This window comes from Theobroma cacao, chromosome 3 (genome assembly GCF_053813885.1).
Source record: "Theobroma cacao isolate CCN51 chromosome 3, ASM5381388v1, whole genome shotgun sequence".
Lineage (NCBI taxonomy): Eukaryota > Viridiplantae > Streptophyta > Magnoliopsida > Malvales > Malvaceae > Theobroma > Theobroma cacao.
In genome coordinates this window covers 2,649,244-2,670,023 of record NC_142641.1, presented here as the reverse complement: position 1 = coordinate 2,670,023, position 20,780 = coordinate 2,649,244, and the positions used below count along the sequence as shown (strand labels likewise).

The 20,780-nt window shown below is 34.7% G+C and overlaps 2 protein-coding genes and 1 pseudogene across 2 annotated transcripts; 1 reads left to right on the top strand and 2 right to left on the bottom strand.

The window, feature by feature from the left end:
- Positions 1-1,163: 1,163 nt before the first annotated feature.
- LOC18604132 (putative F-box protein At5g55150) lies at positions 1,164-2,133 on the bottom strand (annotated as a pseudogene).
- A 5,984-nt stretch (positions 2,134-8,117) lies between these two features.
- On the top strand, positions 8,118-15,270 carry EMB1865 (CRS1 / YhbY (CRM) domain-containing protein). Its single transcript, XM_007036471.3, has 10 exons — positions 8,118-9,097; positions 9,762-10,227; positions 10,316-10,446; positions 11,697-12,041; positions 12,464-12,620; positions 12,699-12,991; positions 13,080-13,139; positions 14,163-14,246; positions 14,429-14,675; positions 14,854-15,270. Exons 1-9 carry the CDS (start codon positions 8,249-8,251, stop codon positions 14,612-14,614), a joined length of 2,571 nt encoding a protein of 856 aa, XP_007036533.3. The 5' UTR covers positions 8,118-8,248; the 3' UTR covers positions 14,615-14,675; positions 14,854-15,270.
- A 281-nt stretch (positions 15,271-15,551) lies between these two features.
- Positions 15,552-19,343, bottom strand: ESP1 (hydroxyproline-rich glycoprotein family protein). The gene is made up of 7 exons (XM_007036469.3): positions 19,190-19,343; positions 18,966-19,043; positions 18,325-18,363; positions 17,665-18,237; positions 17,474-17,572; positions 16,146-16,328; positions 15,552-16,047 (listed from the first exon to the last, which is right to left on the bottom strand). The coding sequence occupies exons 1-7, from the start codon at positions 19,280-19,282 to the stop codon at positions 15,922-15,924; spliced, it is 1,191 nt and encodes a 396-aa protein (XP_007036531.3). The 5' UTR covers positions 19,283-19,343; the 3' UTR covers positions 15,552-15,921.
- Positions 19,344-20,780: the final 1,437 nt, after the last annotated feature.

Below are 20,780 nucleotides of genomic sequence, written 5' to 3'. Positions count from 1 at the left end.
TTTTAATTCAATAAATCAACTATCATATAAAATAGATATAATATAATAATGTAATATAAACTTTAAATTAAGGTAAAAAAGTTTGCAAAGATTAGAATAATAGTACTTAATTGTTATATGCTTATTGCAAACAGTAAATAAGGCTCATGACTTTATGAAAATAATATACATAATAGACTTCTTGCGCATTTTTTGGAGAAAAATTAAAATTCAAAGAAAAAAGTGTAAATGAGAAAAGAAGAATTCAAAATTGAATATTATAAATTGAAAAAAATAATTGATTTCATATATAAAAAATAACTATTGGAGATAATTAAACACATTAATTGATTGAAAATAGAAGAAATAGTTGAGATAAAAAAAAATATTTGAGATCATTAAATACATATTAATGTTAGTTGACTGAAAATAACAAAAATAATTTAGAATTAATAGTATTGTAGGAATTGAGAAGTGATAAAAAAATTTAGATATATTAAGCACATAATTAGAAAAATGAGAGAATATCTTATTTTATTAATTATCTTGCCTATACATGAGAAATAGATATTTTGTAGGTCCAAAAGAATAGAAAAATAGATATTTTATTAATTATTTTAATTTTTATATATTTTTAATATAATTAATTATATTATTATTATAAAATTAAATACCTATAAAATTTGAAACCTAAAGCCACCGCTTTGGTGGCTTTACCCATGAACCGGCACTGCAGGAGAAATGTACAAGACCAGAAAAGCTTGAAACATTCAAACAGCCAAGCATAACATAAATAGGAGGCCATATCAATTTAAAACACAGAAATTCTTGACGAATTGTTATGAATAACAACCAAGTTTATGTTAGATAGTTTGTTAATGTTGGGAAAAGTTGTGACTAAAGACTTATAAATAATTCTTATTTGAAAAGTCATATTATGAAAAGATACAAGTTTTTTTTATTAAAAGACGTATACGTTGGTTTATTATATAAACAATGTTCTTATATTATCATTTCATAATTCTGATAAGGGTGTTAAGAACTTTGTTGTAACTTGGAGGTTGAAAAGATACTTTAACGAAAGTGATAATTCATGCTCTCGAAGTCATTCTCTTTCTTCTTCTGCTAAATTTCTAACAGTTTACAGCTAACTAAAATCAAACTGGCCATCTAGATTTTTAAGTTCATGCGGAAGGTCTATTTTCTGGTGTCAACCAGACTGGTCGTGGACACTGACAGTATTCCAGGGGCTGGAAACTCTCTTCTCCCATGTCAAATACCCCGGAATCGTGGCCACCAATGACTCCATACTTGCATGCGTCCGAATTGTCGTCCGTGAAGTAAATGCGGTCATCTTTTAATCCCTTCAAATCTTCAACTGGTAGTGCTGCTGACTCGTTCTGACCTAAGAAGAATGCCCAGTCCTCAATGCTTCCGAGATGCGTCCATTGCTCGTTTGGCTCCAGCAAGCGTACTTCAAACTTGTAAGTTTCATAGCCCACGCTAGGGTTATCATTCAAAAATCTAATAACAACGCACAATGAGTCCTCCATGCCCACAAGATAAACCTTGCTCCCCCGAAGAAGCCATGGCATTGCAATTTCCAAAACGATCGGAAGAGAACAAGGCTGACAAACCACCAGTTTTCCGTACTCATCCACAGCATAAAATTCTCCCTTGTGAAAGATAACATCGTCATAATAACGTCCAGCTTCTTGCAGCTTCGTCCAAGTTCGACTCTTTGCCTCGTAGTAAGCGAGTTCCCGTTTCTCTCCATATATAACCATGAGAACGTAATCGTATGGATTGCAATCAGGAGGGGAAGAAAGCACGGCCTTATGAACAAAGTAGTTTTGCGTGTCGATGGAATCTTTAGGCCGCAGCGAAGTTGAGACTGACGGTAACTGAAACTGATATTTTGGTAAGAGGGTCGATCATGGTAATCTGATCGCAAGTTTGATCCACCATAACAAGAAAACCTGCGGACGATCCACAGATGGTCTTTGATCCGCCAACGCCAGGGAGTTTACGATGGTAAATTTTGTTGCTTGAGACGCTCTGAAAGCTCATGGAACTACATCTCTTGTCTGATCGCTTGGGATGGTAGGGAAGGGCCAGCCATGGGCGATCTTTTGCTTGAATCAAACGCCTCATTGTCTTAGCAATCACAATACTAGATTCTTGAGAACAAAAGTGAAACCCTAAGCTTAATGAATGAGATGACAAAATTCGAAGTCTTTCTTAGAGAAAGCTAATTAAAGTAAAGAGTAATAGATGTTCCACTCTTGAGGGAGGCCTATATGTAAAGAGAGTCTGCCCTAATTCTAGCAGGACTTATGAACCTTCAAGAGCAAGAAAATGTAAATAAATTACATTATTTCCCCTAAACTTATATTTTATTCCCATTTTAGTCCTTAAATAGTTTCAGATTTTGTGAAAAAAAAGTTTGATTTCTCAAAAACAATTACATATTAAAACAAAGAGTAAATTACTCCTAACTCCCAAAGTTTTGAGAATAATTTAATCTAAATACATTAATATTGAAAATGGACATTCCGTTTCAAAAGTTTATATATTGTTAGTTCTACCGTTAGTTTATTATTAGAGTGTCTGTTTATTTGATGATGTGACATATATTTTGTAACAATTTTTACTTTTTACTTAATTAATTTTAGTGTTTCATCTTCTCCAATATTTCTGCTACAACATTCAAAGAAAACATTAATACAAAAAATTTGCCAAAATAAAAATTAAATCACAAAAGCATAGCACCCACACCTTAAAAATGAAGATATGGAAATGGAGATTTCTTTTAACAATAAAATCCAAAAAGTTCAAAATAATAATTGAAATGTTAATGTTTTCTAAACAAAATTTTCCCAAACTCTAATTTTAACCCACAATAAAAATATATAAAATCTCGTATTCACGTACGAAAAGAATTACAATAATCTAAATAACAATACGGTTAAAAAAAGTCACTCATTGTAAATAAAAGCAGAAAGTAAAGAAGTTAGTTATCTAATAAGATAATTATTCTTGAAGGAATTGAAAGTAGGGGATGTGTTGATTCCATCCTTCCTTGTCTTGCTTAAACATTGAGGAACCAACTTGAATAGGATCACAGACCCGTGACCCATAATACCCGTTACAGAACAACACAGAAATTAGAAACAAAAAACAAGGATATTCTTAAAGATAGAGAGAACGAGAGAGGGAGAGAGAGAGTTGGGCCACATGAGAGTGGAGAGAAATGGGATGGGACAGGAGACGACCAAGAGCAAGAATCAATGGGCTCTTTACATAGGGAGAGAAGACTGAGATGGATCGGTGAAGTCAATGGGAATGGGGAAGAATAGAGATATGGATATTTTAATATTTTTTAAAATTTATTAACGACGTTTAGGGTTTTGGGACGAATTGTCTATTTGCAATATTAATGAACTCTGACTTAATTATAACCAAAACTTTGGAGATTTTGAATATTTTACTGTAACTGCAACAACAAAAGGATGACCTCCAAGCTCAAACACAAGTATCAGAAACTGCTTGCACCACAACCACATATAGAAGAGCTAGCAACAATGTACAGACTCCAAGAACAGGTGCACGAAAGCTTGGAACTACCCAGCAACAGCAATAACATAAGCTTTAAACAGCACTATGAAACTTAGACATTGCCGCATTGCCTTAGAGAATTAGACTTGAACAATGACAGAACTGGAGGAATGGACAAGACCAGAAGAGCTTGAAACACACAACCAAACATAAAATTCAGACTCCAAGAACACCCAGCAGCAATAATAGCAACAAAATCAGCAGCAAAAACACCCTCGAAACCCAAGAAACATTCATCAAGCACCTTGAAATCAAAGGCAAAAGCACAACACCAAAACAAAGTCCGGAAGGTAGAAGCCATCTCAACATAGTATTCATGGAAATAGGCCCCATCAATTCTGAAAGTCAGAAACCAAACCTCCATAACGGTACTCTTTCTTCCAGTCAAGATATGACCATTCTCTCTACGTGGAAGCAGCCATATACCATCATAAATATGAAGCCTGCCGCTTTTGAAAAAACCAGCCTCCTCCTATCAGCCATACCAGATTATACACTTAAATAATGTTTGTTTCCTTGGACACTACTCAATCTTTTTCCCAATGCCAAAATCATTTCATCAAATTATTATCCAACTTTTTTTCGATACATATATATGATATTTAATATTTTGCAATACAATAAGAGGTAGTCATCTTCCATCTCATAAATCTCATCCTATTCCTGCCCCATCTCAAACATCAGAATTCGAGCCTCAAATTTTGCAATTCGAAAAATACTTTCTTCAAGTTTCAAATATCTTTTTGCTATCTTTACTGTAGATTGTTGTCCTGAAATTTTATAATATACACATGCATTTATCAATAATTTTCTTTATCGACCATTGTTTAACCTTTGGGTTATTTTGTGTTCCTAGGATGGCATGGAAACTTAGCAAAGAGACAAAGCATGTAGCAGCAACACCTTGCCATGATGCCCCCAATAAACCAAACAATGTTTGCTTGATAATCTGCAAATGGTTCAATATTTTGTTGTTTTGTATTGTTAGTATTCTCAAAGTGTTAAGATCCAAGATGTGGACATCTTTTCTCTCTCCCTTTAGACTTCCTCTTACATAACACAAAAAAGGTTTACAATATTTTAGTCTAACTTCCAATTCATTTAGCGAATAGAAATTAATTTTAACTTTTTATTAATTACTGTACTTTCTTATTGAAATGGTTTAATACATTAAAAAGATTTTGAAAGATAAGGATCAGAAGGTTATTTCTTAGTATCAATAAGATACAGAGTCTGATCAGAAAGATAAAGATCAGCAGAGCAGAAGTTTTCAAATGCCATTCAAGGAAAGAACAGCAGCAGGGCTCCAATAAACATTGAGCTTAACAGGGATACAGACAGATTCATAGAAGATAGCAGTTCCTTGGAAAAGAATCAATTATTTTTGTTGGAAACAAGGAAAATAGAAATTTGTTTCTGTTGAAAAATAAACAATTGTGGCTGTTCGAAACAAACAGTTGAGAACAGTTGTGTATGTTCGGAAGAGACATCTTGACTTATAAATAGGACTTTCTGGTTTTTAAACATGAATGAAAAAAAAAATATTGTAATTATTCTTTCCATTTTTTTAAAATTCTTCATCCATTGTTGAAAAAAAAAAAAACCCTATTGGAGATTGATAAGTTAGTGACAGTAGAATTTTCTTATTGATATCTCTTGTTCTGTCAATATATCAAAACTCTTCTTCCATAAGAAGAAAAAAGGAACATTGAAAACCATAATGATGAACAATCCAGACTTGTTTGATAATGCCACTGATACTGAGAAAGAGGTCGCCAATATCTTGTTAGAATTGTCTAATCTTTCAATAGAACCTGCATTTCCAAGATGGGGAATTAGAGCAAGAAGATCAGCAATTAAGGAAAGCCTTTCTCATCGTAGTGTTGCTTCACAGTTGGAATTCCATACTGAGAATTCGAAGCATGGTACTGATGATCAGCATGTCCCATATGTTGAAGAGAATTCTTCTGAAATCAAAGTTAAAACTCCAAGCCTTGAACTTCCAGATCATGAACCAAACACTTCTTTTAATCCCCAACACAAGGTTATAAAAATAAAAATAAAATATAACTCTCTTTCTGAAATTCGTTATGCTTAGAGACAAATACGAATTTGAAAATAAGCCTCGAAATCCTAAAGTAGATATTCATCCTAAAAGTGTCATGATGATAAAAAAAGACTTGCAATAAAAGGGAAAGTCTATTTCTTCATTAATTTTCTACAAGTACAGTCATGTCTATAAATGAAAGGATTTGTTTGTTGCCTGTGTTCATCAAGTTCTATAAAATGATTTTTCCTTTCTTCCTTGTTTTCAGGCCAACGAGGGATTTGAAGAAGGATTGGGTAAGCTAGCTGTGCCCAAAGGCCATTTTGTTCGGGTAGGTCTCGAATTTCCTGTAAATATCCTTTATTTGTTTACATTTTCTTTTTAACCTTCAAATTACATCATTAATTTGTACCCAAAAAAAATGATTAAAGGGGTCCGGAAAAATCAAAGCAGAGCCAAGCACAGTGCAAGAGGCTAATAATATCTTCGTACCTAGTAAAAAGCGTGCCGAGAGGAAGGTAATTTTCTGCTTCACTTCTGTTCTCCTCTCTCTTAATTTCCAAGTGCTTAAGTTCATTATTGGATTATGTATTAAAATTTATATGTATAAATTCAAAGCAATTATCTCAAGTTTAAGCATTAAGTACAAACAATGTAAGTTTGATAGTAAATCTAGAGTCCATGCCAAGTTTAAAAAGCATTAAGTTTATTATCTTCGTATGAAGTGTTTCAGTAAGACTATGTAATCAAATTTTATACATAAAAAAATCTATAAACACTTAAAAATATATTTTCTTTAATTATTTTAAGATAAGCATTTTTAGTTAGAACTAACAAAAATGGATTTGAATTTTGCAGTCGAAAGAAGAAATGGAAAAAGAAGTTGCTTTCTGGGAACAACAAAAACGTGACCTTTTAGAAGTATATAAATCTCAATCTATATTTTGTTTTCCACGCTTTTTTGTTTTCTTTTCTATATTAAAAACCAACGTAGAATAAATAATGTTTGAAATTTTTTTCCCCCATGCAATGGTTTAATCAGTCGATAAAGAAAGTAAAGGATTACTTGGAAAAGAGAAAAGCTCTCAATTTGCAGCTGAAGGCCCTCAAACTACAGGTATCTCGTCTTCTTGAACCCTCATTTCTTTGCAATACATTTGTTGTGATTGATGACATTCTTCGAGTAAAAGCTATTCTCACTTCAAAATTAATCATGATAATAATAAGATTGCAAGACTTCTTATTATCTTTTCTTTTTTTTTTTTTTTGTTTTTTGGATTAGATGGAAGAAAAAGTCTCGACTCGAAAACCTTAAATGATCGTATAATTGATTTACAAATACAATCACAATTACTATGAAATTAGAATTTTCCTTTTATTTTTGAATATTCCAAATTTTATATGTAATAATACTTTTCATCACAAATCTGTATTTGTCTCTGGAATGAATTGTAAGTATGCTACTAAACTTGTAAATCGATGATTTTAAATTTTGGAGATGGAAATTTGATCATAAATTAACAAAAAATTCATGATATTTTTAGCATTAAGCACCTCTTTCTTAATTTCAATTGGATACGCTTTAGTCAAACTCTCAAAATTTTACTTGATGCAAAACATCATTTTACTATCATTTTTACATTGATCCTACCTTTCAAACTAATTATTTAATTAAAAGATACTATTACTCAAACTTGATTTTGCTTTGGGTCTTAATTTGGTTATCACTTTTTAATTTATTAATATTTAATAGAAGTAAATTACATTATTTGTCAATAAACTTATACTTCATTCCCATTTCAATTTGGTGCAAAAAAAAAATTGATTTCTTGAAAACAATTAAATGAAGAAAACATGTGCAAAAAAATAATAAGAATATTACTCTGGCTAATGATGCAATTTCTATATCACCCTTATTTTATAATTAGATAAATTCCATTTATATCTTCTGTGATTTTAATTTTTTTCATATAACATGTTATGATTTTTTTTTCATTAATATCCTGTAAATATCTTTTATTGTACAAAATTTAGACTGTTAATTTTATCTAGTAAAATGATTAAAACACTTTCAACTCAAAATTAACCTATTTATTCACGCTTTAAAATATATTTGTAATTTTACTGTATAAACTCATAAGGTGTTGATTGAGAAAAAATGAACTATATAGTTTCATATTAAAAACTTTAAAGTCACAAAAATGTATGCCGAATTTATCTTTATTTAAAAAAAATAAAGTTTGTATTCATAGGTTGATAGTGCTTTGTTTTTTTATAATTTTCGAAATTAAATATATACAATAATAACACTGCCTGTTAAAATTTTAAAATTAAAAAAAAAAAAGAAAGAAAACCTGAACAATGTTAAGCCCAATTTGCAACATAAAGAATCGAAGCCCATGGGCCAAAATCAACCTATACCCATAGCACAAAATATCCAAAATATCCAAAAAAAAGAAAAAAAAAAGAAAAAGAAAATCTTATCTCTCCCTGCAACTGAAAGCGGCTTGCTTCCAAGTTTTTCAATGCTTCCACACTCTGCAACCAAAACAATGGCGAAGATTCCTCAATGACGAAACCAACCTTAAAATTCAAATAAAAAGAATGGCCTTCGCGACGACAAAATTTACGGAAATGCCACTCAGAACCTCACTCCCTTTCGCCTCTTACTCTTACTCTTACTCCTACTCTTCTTCTTCCCTTAACCTTTTCTTCTCAGCCCCAAAACTGTCATTTCGCTTCTTCAGACCTTTCTCTTCTCTCCGAACTGGAAATAGTCCTAGCTCCAAGTTCAACCGCTATTCTTACCCGTGGGACCAGGAAGCCTCCGCGCCTCCTAACTCCTCCGCCTCCTCCTCTTCGCTCCAAGCCTGGTCCTCTCCTTCCCAGAAAGTCATTCAATCGGACGGTGATGATAAGACGGATGTCGAAACTCGATATTTCGATAGAGATAAAAGCCAAAGTGCGATAGAAAGAATCGTTCTGAGGTTGCGAAACTTAGGTTTAGGATCAGACGACGAAGACGAAGGAGAAGATGAAACGGACCACTATAATTCAACGCCGGTGACGGGAGAAGAGAGGTTAGGTGATTTGTTGAAAAGAGAGTGGGTACGCCCTGATACGATGCTGATAGAGAGAGAAAAGGAGGAGGCTGTGCTGCCGTGGGAGCGAGACGAGGCGGAGGTGGAGGTGGTGAAGGAGGGGCTTTTAGGAGTGAAGAAGAGGAGAGTAAGGGCGCCGACATTGGCGGAGCTGACGATTGAGGATGAGGAGCTGAGGAGGTTGAGGAGGATGGGGATGTATTTAAGGGAAAGAATCAATGTGCCGAAGGCCGGGATTACGCAGGCGGTTTTGGAGAAGATTCATGATAAATGGAGGAAGGAGGAGTTAGTTAGGCTTAAGTTTCATGAGGTTCTGGCCACAGATATGAAGACTGCCCATGAGATTGTTGAGGTTGGTTGTTGCTTTAGTTATTGGAAATGTTGGATCGTTTTTGTGTTCTTGTTTTCTCCTGCATTTGAAATTATGTTATTCGTTTGTTAGTATCAAATTTTTTGTCTTTCGTTTAGGTGGATGACTTAAGGATTATTCATAGTCTTGGAATTAAGTTTATAGCTAAGATTTTCTGTTCTAAAGGAAAAAAAACTAGTGGTGTTATGATGGAGGTGATACAGTTATAATAAGATTTTGTTTTTGTAGAGTAGATTGGTTGATGCATTAAGCCTTTTGGTTTTACTTGGTTATAAGGGATGAGATATGGAAGAAATCTAATATTAGTGTGAATTAGATTTCTTTAGCTAAGGAATGAGATGGTACCAAAGGAATCTAGTTTAGTCTTGAATTGTTTTACACAGCAGTATTTTATATGGCTGAATCAAATGTTTGATGAACATGTCAATTGCTTATTGGACATGATAGAGAAAGTAGCTTGTCACATAAGTAATATACCATTTAGTCTTTAATGCCAAGTGGTGGATTAAATTGTTCATGTTTTTGTGTAGATTTTGAAGTAACTCAAATAGCTAAATTTTGTAATTTTATTCATCTGTGCTTGATTGATGTCACAGCTCTGAGTTCCTATTACAACCTAATATTCGCTGCTTGAATTGATGATCAGCGTCGTACAGGAGGATTAGTCTTGTGGAGATCTGGAAGTGTTATGGTAGTCTACCGTGGAAGTAACTATGAAGGTCCTTCTAGATCCCAATCTATTAATAGAGAAGGAGAAGCTCTTTTTATCCCAGATGTTTCTTCTGCTAGCAATGCAGTAAGGAGAAGCGAAACTGGCACAACTTCAACTCCAGAAAAGTGTGAACCAGTTGTGGTGAAGCCTGAACGTAGTGAGAGCATGACTGAAGAAGACGCTGAGTATAACAGCCTATTAGATGGTCTAGGACCTCGGTTTGTTGAGTGGTGGGGTACAGGAGTTCTTCCAGTTGATGCTGATTTACTTCCTCAAAAGATTCCTGGTTATAAGACACCTTTCAGGCTTCTTCCTGCTGGAATGAGACCACGGCTTACCAATGCAGAGATGACAAATTTACGGAAACTTGCTAAATCACTTCCTTGTCATTTTGCCCTGGGTATGTTCACCTTTGGTCCATGCTTTTTTATCTTACCTTGTCTGTTTGTGGCATTAAATAAAGTTTGTCTATGTAAATATTCTCACAGGGAGGAATAGGAACCACCAGGGATTGGCAGCTGCAACAATTAAACTTTGGGAGAAAAGCCTTGTTGTGAAGATTGCTGTAAAACGAGGTATTCAGAATACAAATAACAAGCTTATGGCTGAGGAGCTAAAGGTATGTCCTATTAAAACTTCAAGGCTTTGGTAACTTGTATTTAATATGTTCTTATTCTTCTGCCCATCATTTGTTTCTTAATCTAAGCCATTTTCTGAACAGAAAAATTCTAGGTGTCCTAGCAGGATGCAAAACTATGATCGCCTATGCAGAACCTTTTGCTTTTAAGAATTACTCTTAAAATCATGTTCAACATGATGCCATTGTTAAATCAGCTTATTGTCTTCCTCTGCTGCTGTGGTTCATGGCATGGTTTGTCATATCAAAGTTCAAATATATGCTTTGTTGTCATTTTAAGGATAAATCTAGTTTCAATCCCCATAATGAAAGCAGATTATTTTCACCAATTGTTGCAATCTTTTGGCTACCACACAACTTTACCTGATTCGTACTATCGGTGAATAGTTTTCAACCGGTTCTGCAATGCTCAACCCAATTCAGTTAAGCTTAAACCCCTATTTATTTGGGGTTCAACTACAAGAATTCTGTTTCTCCATTATGCTTGATTGAAGATTATATTCATAGTATGATCCAAAGATAATAGGTCTGTCGCTATGACTTCTACCTGTATGATCTTTTGGCCTACCTCTACCAATCATCAGCCCTACTTAAACTGAACGTTATTATGCTGAACCTCTTTCAACTGATCCTTCCAAAAAAATTGATTATTCCATGATATTCTTACAGGAGAATGTAGATAATTTCTCTTGAGGTTATTACTATTTTATTGTGGCCAAGAAGGCTTTGGGGGCACCTGATTATCTGCAGCATGCAGTAAGTTGAGCAAGAATACCAAACAATCAACTAGGTCAAAATATTTACTCATGAGAAGAAACTAATTGTTTCTTTTTCATGTAAACCGAACCTCATTTAATGTTAAGACATTAGAAACTTATATTAGTTGACGAGCGTACATGCAAGATAGCAAATGTTAGTTAATTTGATGATTTGTAACAGAGAAGTGTAATAATCTCATTTTGATGGAACAAGAGCCTAGAGGATGTAAAGTGAAACTTGAATGAAGAGGGACACAGGCTTTGACAAAGCTGCTTACAAGAGCATTATAACTTTCGTCCAACATTATAGAAAGCAACATTTACCACCACAGTTATGTGATGACTCACCTGTTTTCCCCCCTATATAATATCATTCCATGTGTTTCTTTGGAATCTTCGCGCCATATAAGATATGCTGTACTTTCAAAAGGAGGCAGAAAAATATACTGCTTATGCATGCTGACAATTTTGCAGAACTTAACTGGAGGTGTATTGCTGCTCAGAAATAAGTATTTCATTGTCATATACCGTGGAAAAGATTTCCTTCCAACAAGTGTTGCTGCTGCTCTGGCAGAAAGACAGGAGTTGACAAAACAGATTCAAGATGTTGAGGAGAAGGTGAGGATCAGAGCAGTTGAGCCAGCTCAATCAGGCGAAGATAAAGGAGAGGCACCTGCAGGTACTTTGTCTGAGTTTTATGAAGCTCAAGCCCGCTGGGGTAGAGAAATATCTGCAGAAGAACGTGAAAAGATGATTGAAGAAGCTTCCAAAGCTAAGCATGCTAGACTAGTAAAACGCGTCGAACATAAACTGGCTGTTGTAAGTTTAATATCCATATCCTGATGGTTGAAATGAAAATTTTTAGAAAGGAGTAGGCATTTTTGAAACTATTCACTAATGTTGTTGTTATCTTAAACCATTGAAAATCACCCATAAAACCTTCTTTTACTGTACAAGCATGTTAGCTTCTTAGAACTTTACTGCTTTGCTATCTCTTGTCTCGTATTCCAAATAAGCTTGTTTTGATTAACTGTTTTTAAAGATATGAAGGAGGCTGCTGTTTTTGGTCTTCAGTTTTGCTATTAATTCTTGAATATTATCAGTTTGCTGCTTAGTGGATCTTGGTGGTTGCTGTTTACTAAACACTTGTCCATGGTTATATCTGCTCAAAGTTCAAAGTTTGTTTTAGTTATTTTATTTATTTGTTACAATGTTAATTGAATGCTTGAATGCACAAACAGGCCCAAGCCAAAAAGCTTAGAGCAGAGAGACTATTAGCTAAAATAGAAGCCTCCATGATCCCTGCTGCTCCTGATTATGACCAAGAAACAATCACTGATGAGGAGCGGGTTATGTTTCGCAGGGTTGGTTTAAGAATGAAACCATACTTACCTCTTGGTGTGTAATCTTTTAGTTTGGTGATTGAAGTTTAGATTTCGAGTTAAAATGCTGATGGTTTGTGTAATAATATGTCAGGTATTCGTGGTGTTTTTGATGGTGTTATCGAGAATATGCATTTGCATTGGAAGCACAGAGAACTTGTGAAGCTAATAAGCAAACAAAAGACCCTTGCATTTGTTGAAGATACAGCAAGGTTATTGGAGTTTGAGAGTGGTGGGATACTGGTGGCAATTGAAAGGGTCCCCAAAGGATATGCTCTTATTTACTATCGTGGAAAGAATTACCATCGGCCCATTAGCCTGAGGCCAAGAAACCTTCTAACAAAGGCAAAGGCATTGAAGCGCTCAGTGGCAATGCAACGCCATGAGGTATGATCTCTTACATTCTGATTTTATTGTTATACTTCATAACAATGGTTCCATATAACTGTTATGTCTTACATCATACTATTTGCAGGCTCTGAGTCAGCATATTTCTGAACTAGAGAAAACCATAGAGGAAATGAAAAAGGAAATCGTAAGTGCTGCTTTTCCTGTGTATAGTCAATTACTGAGACTCTAACTTTTATGTTAGATGAATGTGCATACCCAATGCAAAAGTTATTCTTAGCAAGTGGTATGGACTTCAAGCTATTCTTGACCCCATTCATTTCTAAAATTGTTGAAACCAACTGGTTGTAAAAACTTTAGTTCCACTGAATTGAAAGCTGAGGCTACTCAGAGTTCAGTTGTCTTGTACACTTGTATTCTGGTTTCTGTTTTAGGAGTTCTGCTTGTCATAGTTAAAAGCTCCAATGACTGAGATAAATTCCCTTATAGGAGATCAGAGAAGGTACAACCTATATTGTTAAATTTAATGGTGCACTTATCCTAAATTTTGTGGTTTTTGTGCAGTGGAAATCCCATAGTGAGTAACACCAATCCAGTCCATAGGCATGATTGGTTTTCAAATATACTTGCCATGAATCTCTAAAATGGCAGAATTTCAAACAAAATGGTTCTGCCATTCTTTTTTTTCAAGAGAAGAAAAAAATGCATAAATATCTTCCATTCATAAGCATTAAGTGAATAAAAAATTGAACTAACATTGGCAAGCATTTTTAAAGCAATAATATGATTGTTAATCTACTCATGATGATGCATATTTTATGGTTTACTGGTGTGCCATATAGATTTATGTTGCTTTCCCTTACTGATGCCAATTTAAGAGAGAGTACACATGGTCTGTGGTCAAACCTATGATGAGGCTATAATGCAGGAGTTTTTTTTTTTGGTGATAATTATGGCTTATGGGATTTGTTAGAGTTGCTTTCCTTTCCTGTCAAGTGGGGAAAGGAGTTTTTTTTTTTTTGGTGATAATTATGGCTTATGGGATTTGTTAGAGTTGCTTTCCTTTCCTGTCAAGTGGGGAAAAGACTAAGTAACTCTGCTAGGTCCTGATTCTGTATGCATTTTTATACTTTTAAGCATAGATCCTGATCCATATTTTCTGTCTCATTATGCTTAAAGTAAACTAGAGAAACTTTTGTTGATTTTATAGGGTGCCTCTCAAGATGTTGAGGACGAGGATAGCCAGGTCTCAGGCGAGCATGGCCAGTTTGATCCTGTCTCAGAACTCACCCAAGTGAGATACTATATTTTGCTACTCTCCTTGTCTTGGATATTTGTTGCGCAGCATGGTTCTTTGAGTTGGGGATGGTTTTCAGTTTGAAGCTTCAGCATGGTTCTTTGAGATTGTTAATTATTTTGTTTTGGAAAAAAAGATGTTTCTTTGTAAGAAATAATTTGTCAAGTGCTCATTTGCAGAGTGAGGATGAAGCTTCATATATGGCATCTGATGGTGATGATGAATATGATGATGAGTTTGACGACGATGAAGAGGATAGTGAGTTTGATGATGATGAAGATGAGGATATCAGCATTGACTTGGAAGCTGATGAAGATTCTTTACAATCAAACTCTGAAAAAATCAATTCACGCAGACGTTTTTGATCGAGTCTCTGAAAATTTTGAAGTGAAAAGATGGTTTTTTGGTTCTCCATAGCCCTTTGAGGTAATTATCGTCTTTCATTTAATCTTTCAATTATCTGTTACCTGGTTCTTCAGGAATTATGCATCCAGAAGCTGTGAAAACATCAATGTTTTTCTGTTTTCTTTTCTTTTGTTTTTCTCAATAGAGTCAGTTGCGCATTCTTATCTACATTTATATTATATTCCTTTGACGTGAGCAGGTTGAATATTGGGATGGCTTGGGCTGGAATGTATATCATGGATGATTCTTCTTCCCAAGTTGCTCTGCTTGTCAAATGGGGCGGAAGGGCTTACATGACTGGCAATAATGCTTCAACTGCCATGAAATGGCTTTTGTCTTGTATAGAACCAGCCTCATTTTCTGCAATGATCTGTTCATTTAACCCCATCAAGAATGATGCTAATTTTTGAAAATCCGAAACTTGTTGGTAACACAGCTTCAGGTTCCGCCTGGGCAGTTTTTCCCACTCGAAACTTATCAGTCCATATTTAATAAATGTATTTCATTTTCAATTTGGGGGAATATAATTCCTCCCACTGTAAAAGCACATTGATATATTGTAACTACTGTATATTTTGGTGTTAATACAATGAAATTCCATCGTTGGTGCTGTCTATTTAGCTGAGGCCTATGTTACTTGTACACGTGTATCTTTCTCTGGGGTCGAACTTCCATACATATTACACACAAGTATATCAGGAAATAAGGAAGAGTCAAAGCAATATGGGCAAGTATAGTGCTGGGCTATAAGCAATCTGCCCAGAGGCTTCTCTGCATCATCCTAACTCTGTAACTTAAATTGCTTGAGCTCAAATCTTTTAAATTTCAAAAATGAGTTTGATTTTCAATTTCTAATTGCTAAAGCCAAAGCAACAGCAATAGAACAAAAGCCAAGACTGAAAAATGAAATGCATCTTCCCTCTGTTCAACTTACAACAAATTAAAGAAACATAACTTGGTAAGAGTCCCACAAATCTGGGCCTAACAATCAACTTACAAGAGCCACCAACCTACGTATAAAATACCAAAGGCTCAAGCGAGATTAAAATGAAATGCATCTGTATGAATCCCTGCTGCATATGCTAAATTGGCAGCTGTATCACAGCAGCAAAACAATATTCCATCATTTGTGATTTGTCTGTCAGATCAGTTATCATCTTCACTCGGTTCCTCACAGCTATGTCTGGGGAATATATCCATTGTTCTGGAGGAAGGAGATTAATCCGTTCTGCAGTGCAGCTCATGATCTGCTGGAAGTAGAGCCTCCTCATTGGCGCAGAATCTGCTGGAGCTGAAGCACTTGATTCCTTTGCTCTGGAGGCAAGAGACTAATTTGTTCTGGAGTGAGGCTCATGACCTGCTGAAGTAGTGCCTTCTCCATCTCAGGAGTCAACTATAAAGAGCCAATGGAAAATCAAACTGTCAATGGGACAATTTGAGCTATAGACACATTATTTTTGCTGAAATGAAACTCAAAGTTTAGATAATCACTGATGCAGGGCGAGGGGGCTGATTTCCTTGGCCCATCTGACTGGGAACCAATGGAGATTGTCCTTGGAGCTGTGCTAGTGTCAAATTGTCTGGTTGGCTGGACATCCAAGAAGATCCTCTATCCGCTTGCATCGAACCTCCAACCTGGTTGCCAAACTCGGATCCTAAATGCAAGCCACCTGCCTGAAAGAATACGCACAACATATTCCAAAAAACTTGTCAATTAGCATACTCAATTAGGCAATAGACCAATTATATAAGGCTTATAAAACCTGAGTCAAAGGCATATTAAACAACCCAAAGGAACAAATATTTGGTATAACCATTGACAAGGACAGTTCGAAAGGAGTTGAAAAATAATACTAAAAAGACAGCTGGAGAAAGAAAAGTGCAATAGGAACCGGCATTTTTTGTCCCTTCCCCAACATCAATAATTTCTAACTCAAAAACTTAATAGCATCTTTCCTCATTATATTATTCATAAGAATTGAAATTAAATATTGCAGTTTTATCAAAATTTTCAGAGAAGTTTAACATAGCCCAAGTTCAGTACTAACATGAAAATTAATCATGTGTTAGGCATAGGTATTTCCCATAGGATACCGTTCCATGAGAGATGGAATTTTATTTTCAATAGAAAAAAGAAAATAAAGTTTAGGAGTTTAAAATTCCATTAGGTTATTCCATTTGCTAATTTATTTTCAATATTATTTACTTTTTGCTTCCTAAAAGAGTTACTATAAAATAAAAATAACTAGTAAAAACCAAAATCATATTTGATTATTAAGGAAAAAGAAAACAAAAACAGATTTCCACAATTTCTCATGAGGCACAAAATCAATTAGCTCAACAATCATATAGCAAAGGTGCTGTTGACATGGTAAATACTAGTAGAGTAGAATAATTTCATGATTTTCAGACAAGCAAAAAGGAATCCACTATTTTGACAGCTTTTCAATTTTAAAGCACAAAAAAAAAACTACCTAACAAATCACCTAGCAGAAGGGGGATTAAGATTGACAGATTGCCCATGCCTGATAAAAAGCAATTGAATCTAGTTTAGACACAAGGTTATACTACAGAGTGTTTAGAACCATCCACTCAGTCATGCCATAAAGCATAATAAAGAAAAAATAAAACAAGCCGACTTTTGTAATCAGCCCCAAACGAATGCTTCACTTCGTGATTGAACCAATATACATCAAACATTTACTACATAATTGAGCCAATATATATCAAACATTCACTACGTGATCGAACCAATATATATCAAACATTTACTAAGTGATCGAACCAGTATATATCAAAGAACTAAAGTATTCATATACCTGATTTTGATACATCGATTGAGGTGGCGGCTGATTTGGAAGGGGTAGCTGTCCTTGTGGAAAAGAAGGTCCAAGGCCAGAAGGAGGTTTATTACCTGACTGAGCAATTCAACAGTAAGGGGAATCATTACAACATATGTTACAAGGAAGACCCCCAAGACTTGACTTCCACAATGTAACTTTTGACTTACATGGAACATTGGCTGTGAAGGATGCTGAGGAGCACCAGGGTGCTGGAAACCCACATTAGGACCCATTTGTGGAGCATACTGGTGATGGAAAGTTGGCACTGAAGTTGGTCTTGCCTGTGGTGGCATTGGTGGCTGCAGAGGCATATGAGGAATTCCGGTTGTCTGTATTGGCTGCTGCAACTGGCTGGAGGCAGTGGGCAAATGGGTTTGATGATGATGAGGGGGCTGTGAAGATGAATGAAGGGGAACTGAAGGTACATTTGGGAGTTGGGACGATTGCGGAAGGGACATTGGAGGATTCAAATGTCCCTTAGTCTGCTGTGGTGTCTGTAGGGAATGTGGTGGCATAGATTGAGACTGAAGGTTTGCTGCAGGAACAGCAGCAGATGGGATCTGTGTAACAGTTTGGTTTTGATACTGCTTCCTTATAGGCGGTTGGGTCTGAGATGCAGCAGCTAGGTCCTGCAACCCAACTTGAACTGGCAATGATTGTGCTGGCTGCAAGTTTGGCTGTGGAGGTGGTTGTGCTGATTGCTGAGAATGTTGTGGTGCAGGTGGCTGAATGGTGGGAATCTAAACACAAACAGAAATTCAGAACATTGGCACAGTCCCCAACATAAAATTACAAAGACAACAATTTCATAGAGAACAAAAGCATACCACTTGAGGGGGCTTAACCATTCCAAGCATAATCTGAGCCTGAAACAACAAGAATATTTAAAAGAAAAAAAAAAACCTGATTACGGATAGAAGCTTCTAAAGATTCAACACTACACCATCTAAAAAGATGCAATTTAAAACAAAAGAAGGGTGATTAACCAACAACCTAGGCAGCACCGCATCTAATCCATCAAGATAGATATTTCCATGATGACAGTTTCTAGCACATTGTAAGTTGCAACTAGAACTACAAGCATCCCATAATCAGAAAGCCAACTTCAAAAACCTAATTGTCCACACTAAGGCACACAAAACTACATAAAAGCCCAGGAGTTAAGACGAGAAAATACATTGAATACAAAACACAGTCACTGTCAATGCCCCTCAGGTTCTTAGTGACTAGATACTCTCAACCACTATAGGAAAAAAAAAAACCAAAAGAAACTAAGGTTCACACTTCAGCCTACAAGGAGATAATGAGATTGTAAAGATAAAGGGTCATGCAATTCCCTAACAATAGCATGCAACAATCAGATAAGGTATCAAAATTTAAACTTGTAAACAAAAATAACAATAATTTTGGAAAGGAAAACGAAAAGATATATTAAATTCGATAAAAAGAAAAAAAAAAAAAGGTAAACCTGGAAAAGGGCTTTAGTCAAGTAAGGGTTTTGGATAAGGATCTGCCTCGCCTGTTGATGGTTCTGTTCTATAAGCGCCTTCATATAACCCCCAAAAAAGAATAATCAGCAGATAAAAATTAACAATAAATGTAAATCGCCATTTAAATTTTATGGCGAAGAAAGTAGCGTTTGGAAGAAAAGAAAAGTTTTTAAATCAAATAAAACACTGAACGAGAGAGTGCCTTCATCTGGGACATAATGTCGTAAAGTTGGTTCTTTGACATTCCGGCGATGTTCGCCGGCAGGCCCTCGCCGGCCAATTGCTTTCCCGCCATTGTCTCTGTCGACACTTTCAGCGATAGAGAGAGAGATCCTAGTCTGATTTTCAGGCTTTGATCTGAGGTGTTGATTAGCAAAGTGGAATTGGAAAGGCCTTAGCCCACTAATAAAGCATTTGGGCCTCTTTTAGAGGCTTAAAAGGAGATCCAAGCCCATTCAATTTTTGACCCAATTAAGGATAAAATTTGGAGCTAGGGTTGGAGGGTTAAGCTATTGCTTAGAGCAAAGGTAAATTTGTCTATTAGCTTAATATAATGTTCGCTTGATTTTGCCTTGAATCAAATGTGGGGATTAATCCCAAAGAGGAGGGCTCAAGTTAAATCCATGTAAAAATAAATTATTTTTATATTCCTTTATAATTTTATGTACGATTAATATTTTAACAAAATATTTGTTAAATTTATCGATTTATCCATACTCATCATGCATATAAAGTTGTAAGTTAATCTTATATCGATACCATACCTATCAAGAATACTATTTTTTTAATTTTTTTTCAACATTTGAAATTTTCATGTTATCAAACGAATATTTATATATTTATATGAATGGACTATGAAATTTAACCATCGGATTAATTAAATATAAAATATATCAAAAGAGATATGAATATATAAAACTTTATCTAACTTTACACTGATATTGTAAGTAGATTCTACCTCAATTTCATATATATATATATATGTATTCTCTTCTTTACATAGAATTAGTATTTCTTAAAATTATTAAGTTTCTGTATTTACTAGTTTGTAATTGAATATTTAGAAATTCATAAAGTTTCTTGCATATGCATATTTACTAATTAGTGGAAAGTGACAAACTTCTTCCTTGTGGTCAGTATATATAGCTTTTACACCTTTTTAAACATCCACCCTATGACCTCACTACAAAGAATTTAACATTATAAACAAATTTTTTTGCATCAAACTGTTTTTATGCTGCAGAATATTTTGACTTTTTTTTTTTGAAAAAATATTATTTCAACAATGCATGGCATCTAGATAAATGTGCCCTCAACAGAATGATTTGGGGTGCAACTTACGTTCAAAGACTCGATAGTTTACAAAATTCCTTTAACCTAATAGCTTGGATTGCAACTTGCATTCAAAACTCAATGATTCACAAGATTCTGTAATAGATTATTGTAAGCTACATTTCATAGCAAGATATGTTCAAATTGTTACAAATTTGTTTTTTTTTTTTTTTTTTTTGTAACATGTAATTCTTGCAACAATTTAAATTTTGTTGCAAAAACATATTCCTGACAGTATAAGTCTTGTTTCCTTCCAAACTACATTCCATAGCAACAATATACAAAGAAACTACTACAAATAATTTTTGCATTCACAACTATCTACCTGTAGCACTTTCCAACATTATATAAAAATTTTATTGTTAAGATTTCAAATTATGTAATGCTTTATAATTAAGGGGAGCATTTGCAATTGGCCCTCATAAAAAAAAAAAAAAAAAGACAAGTGGATCCATATATAT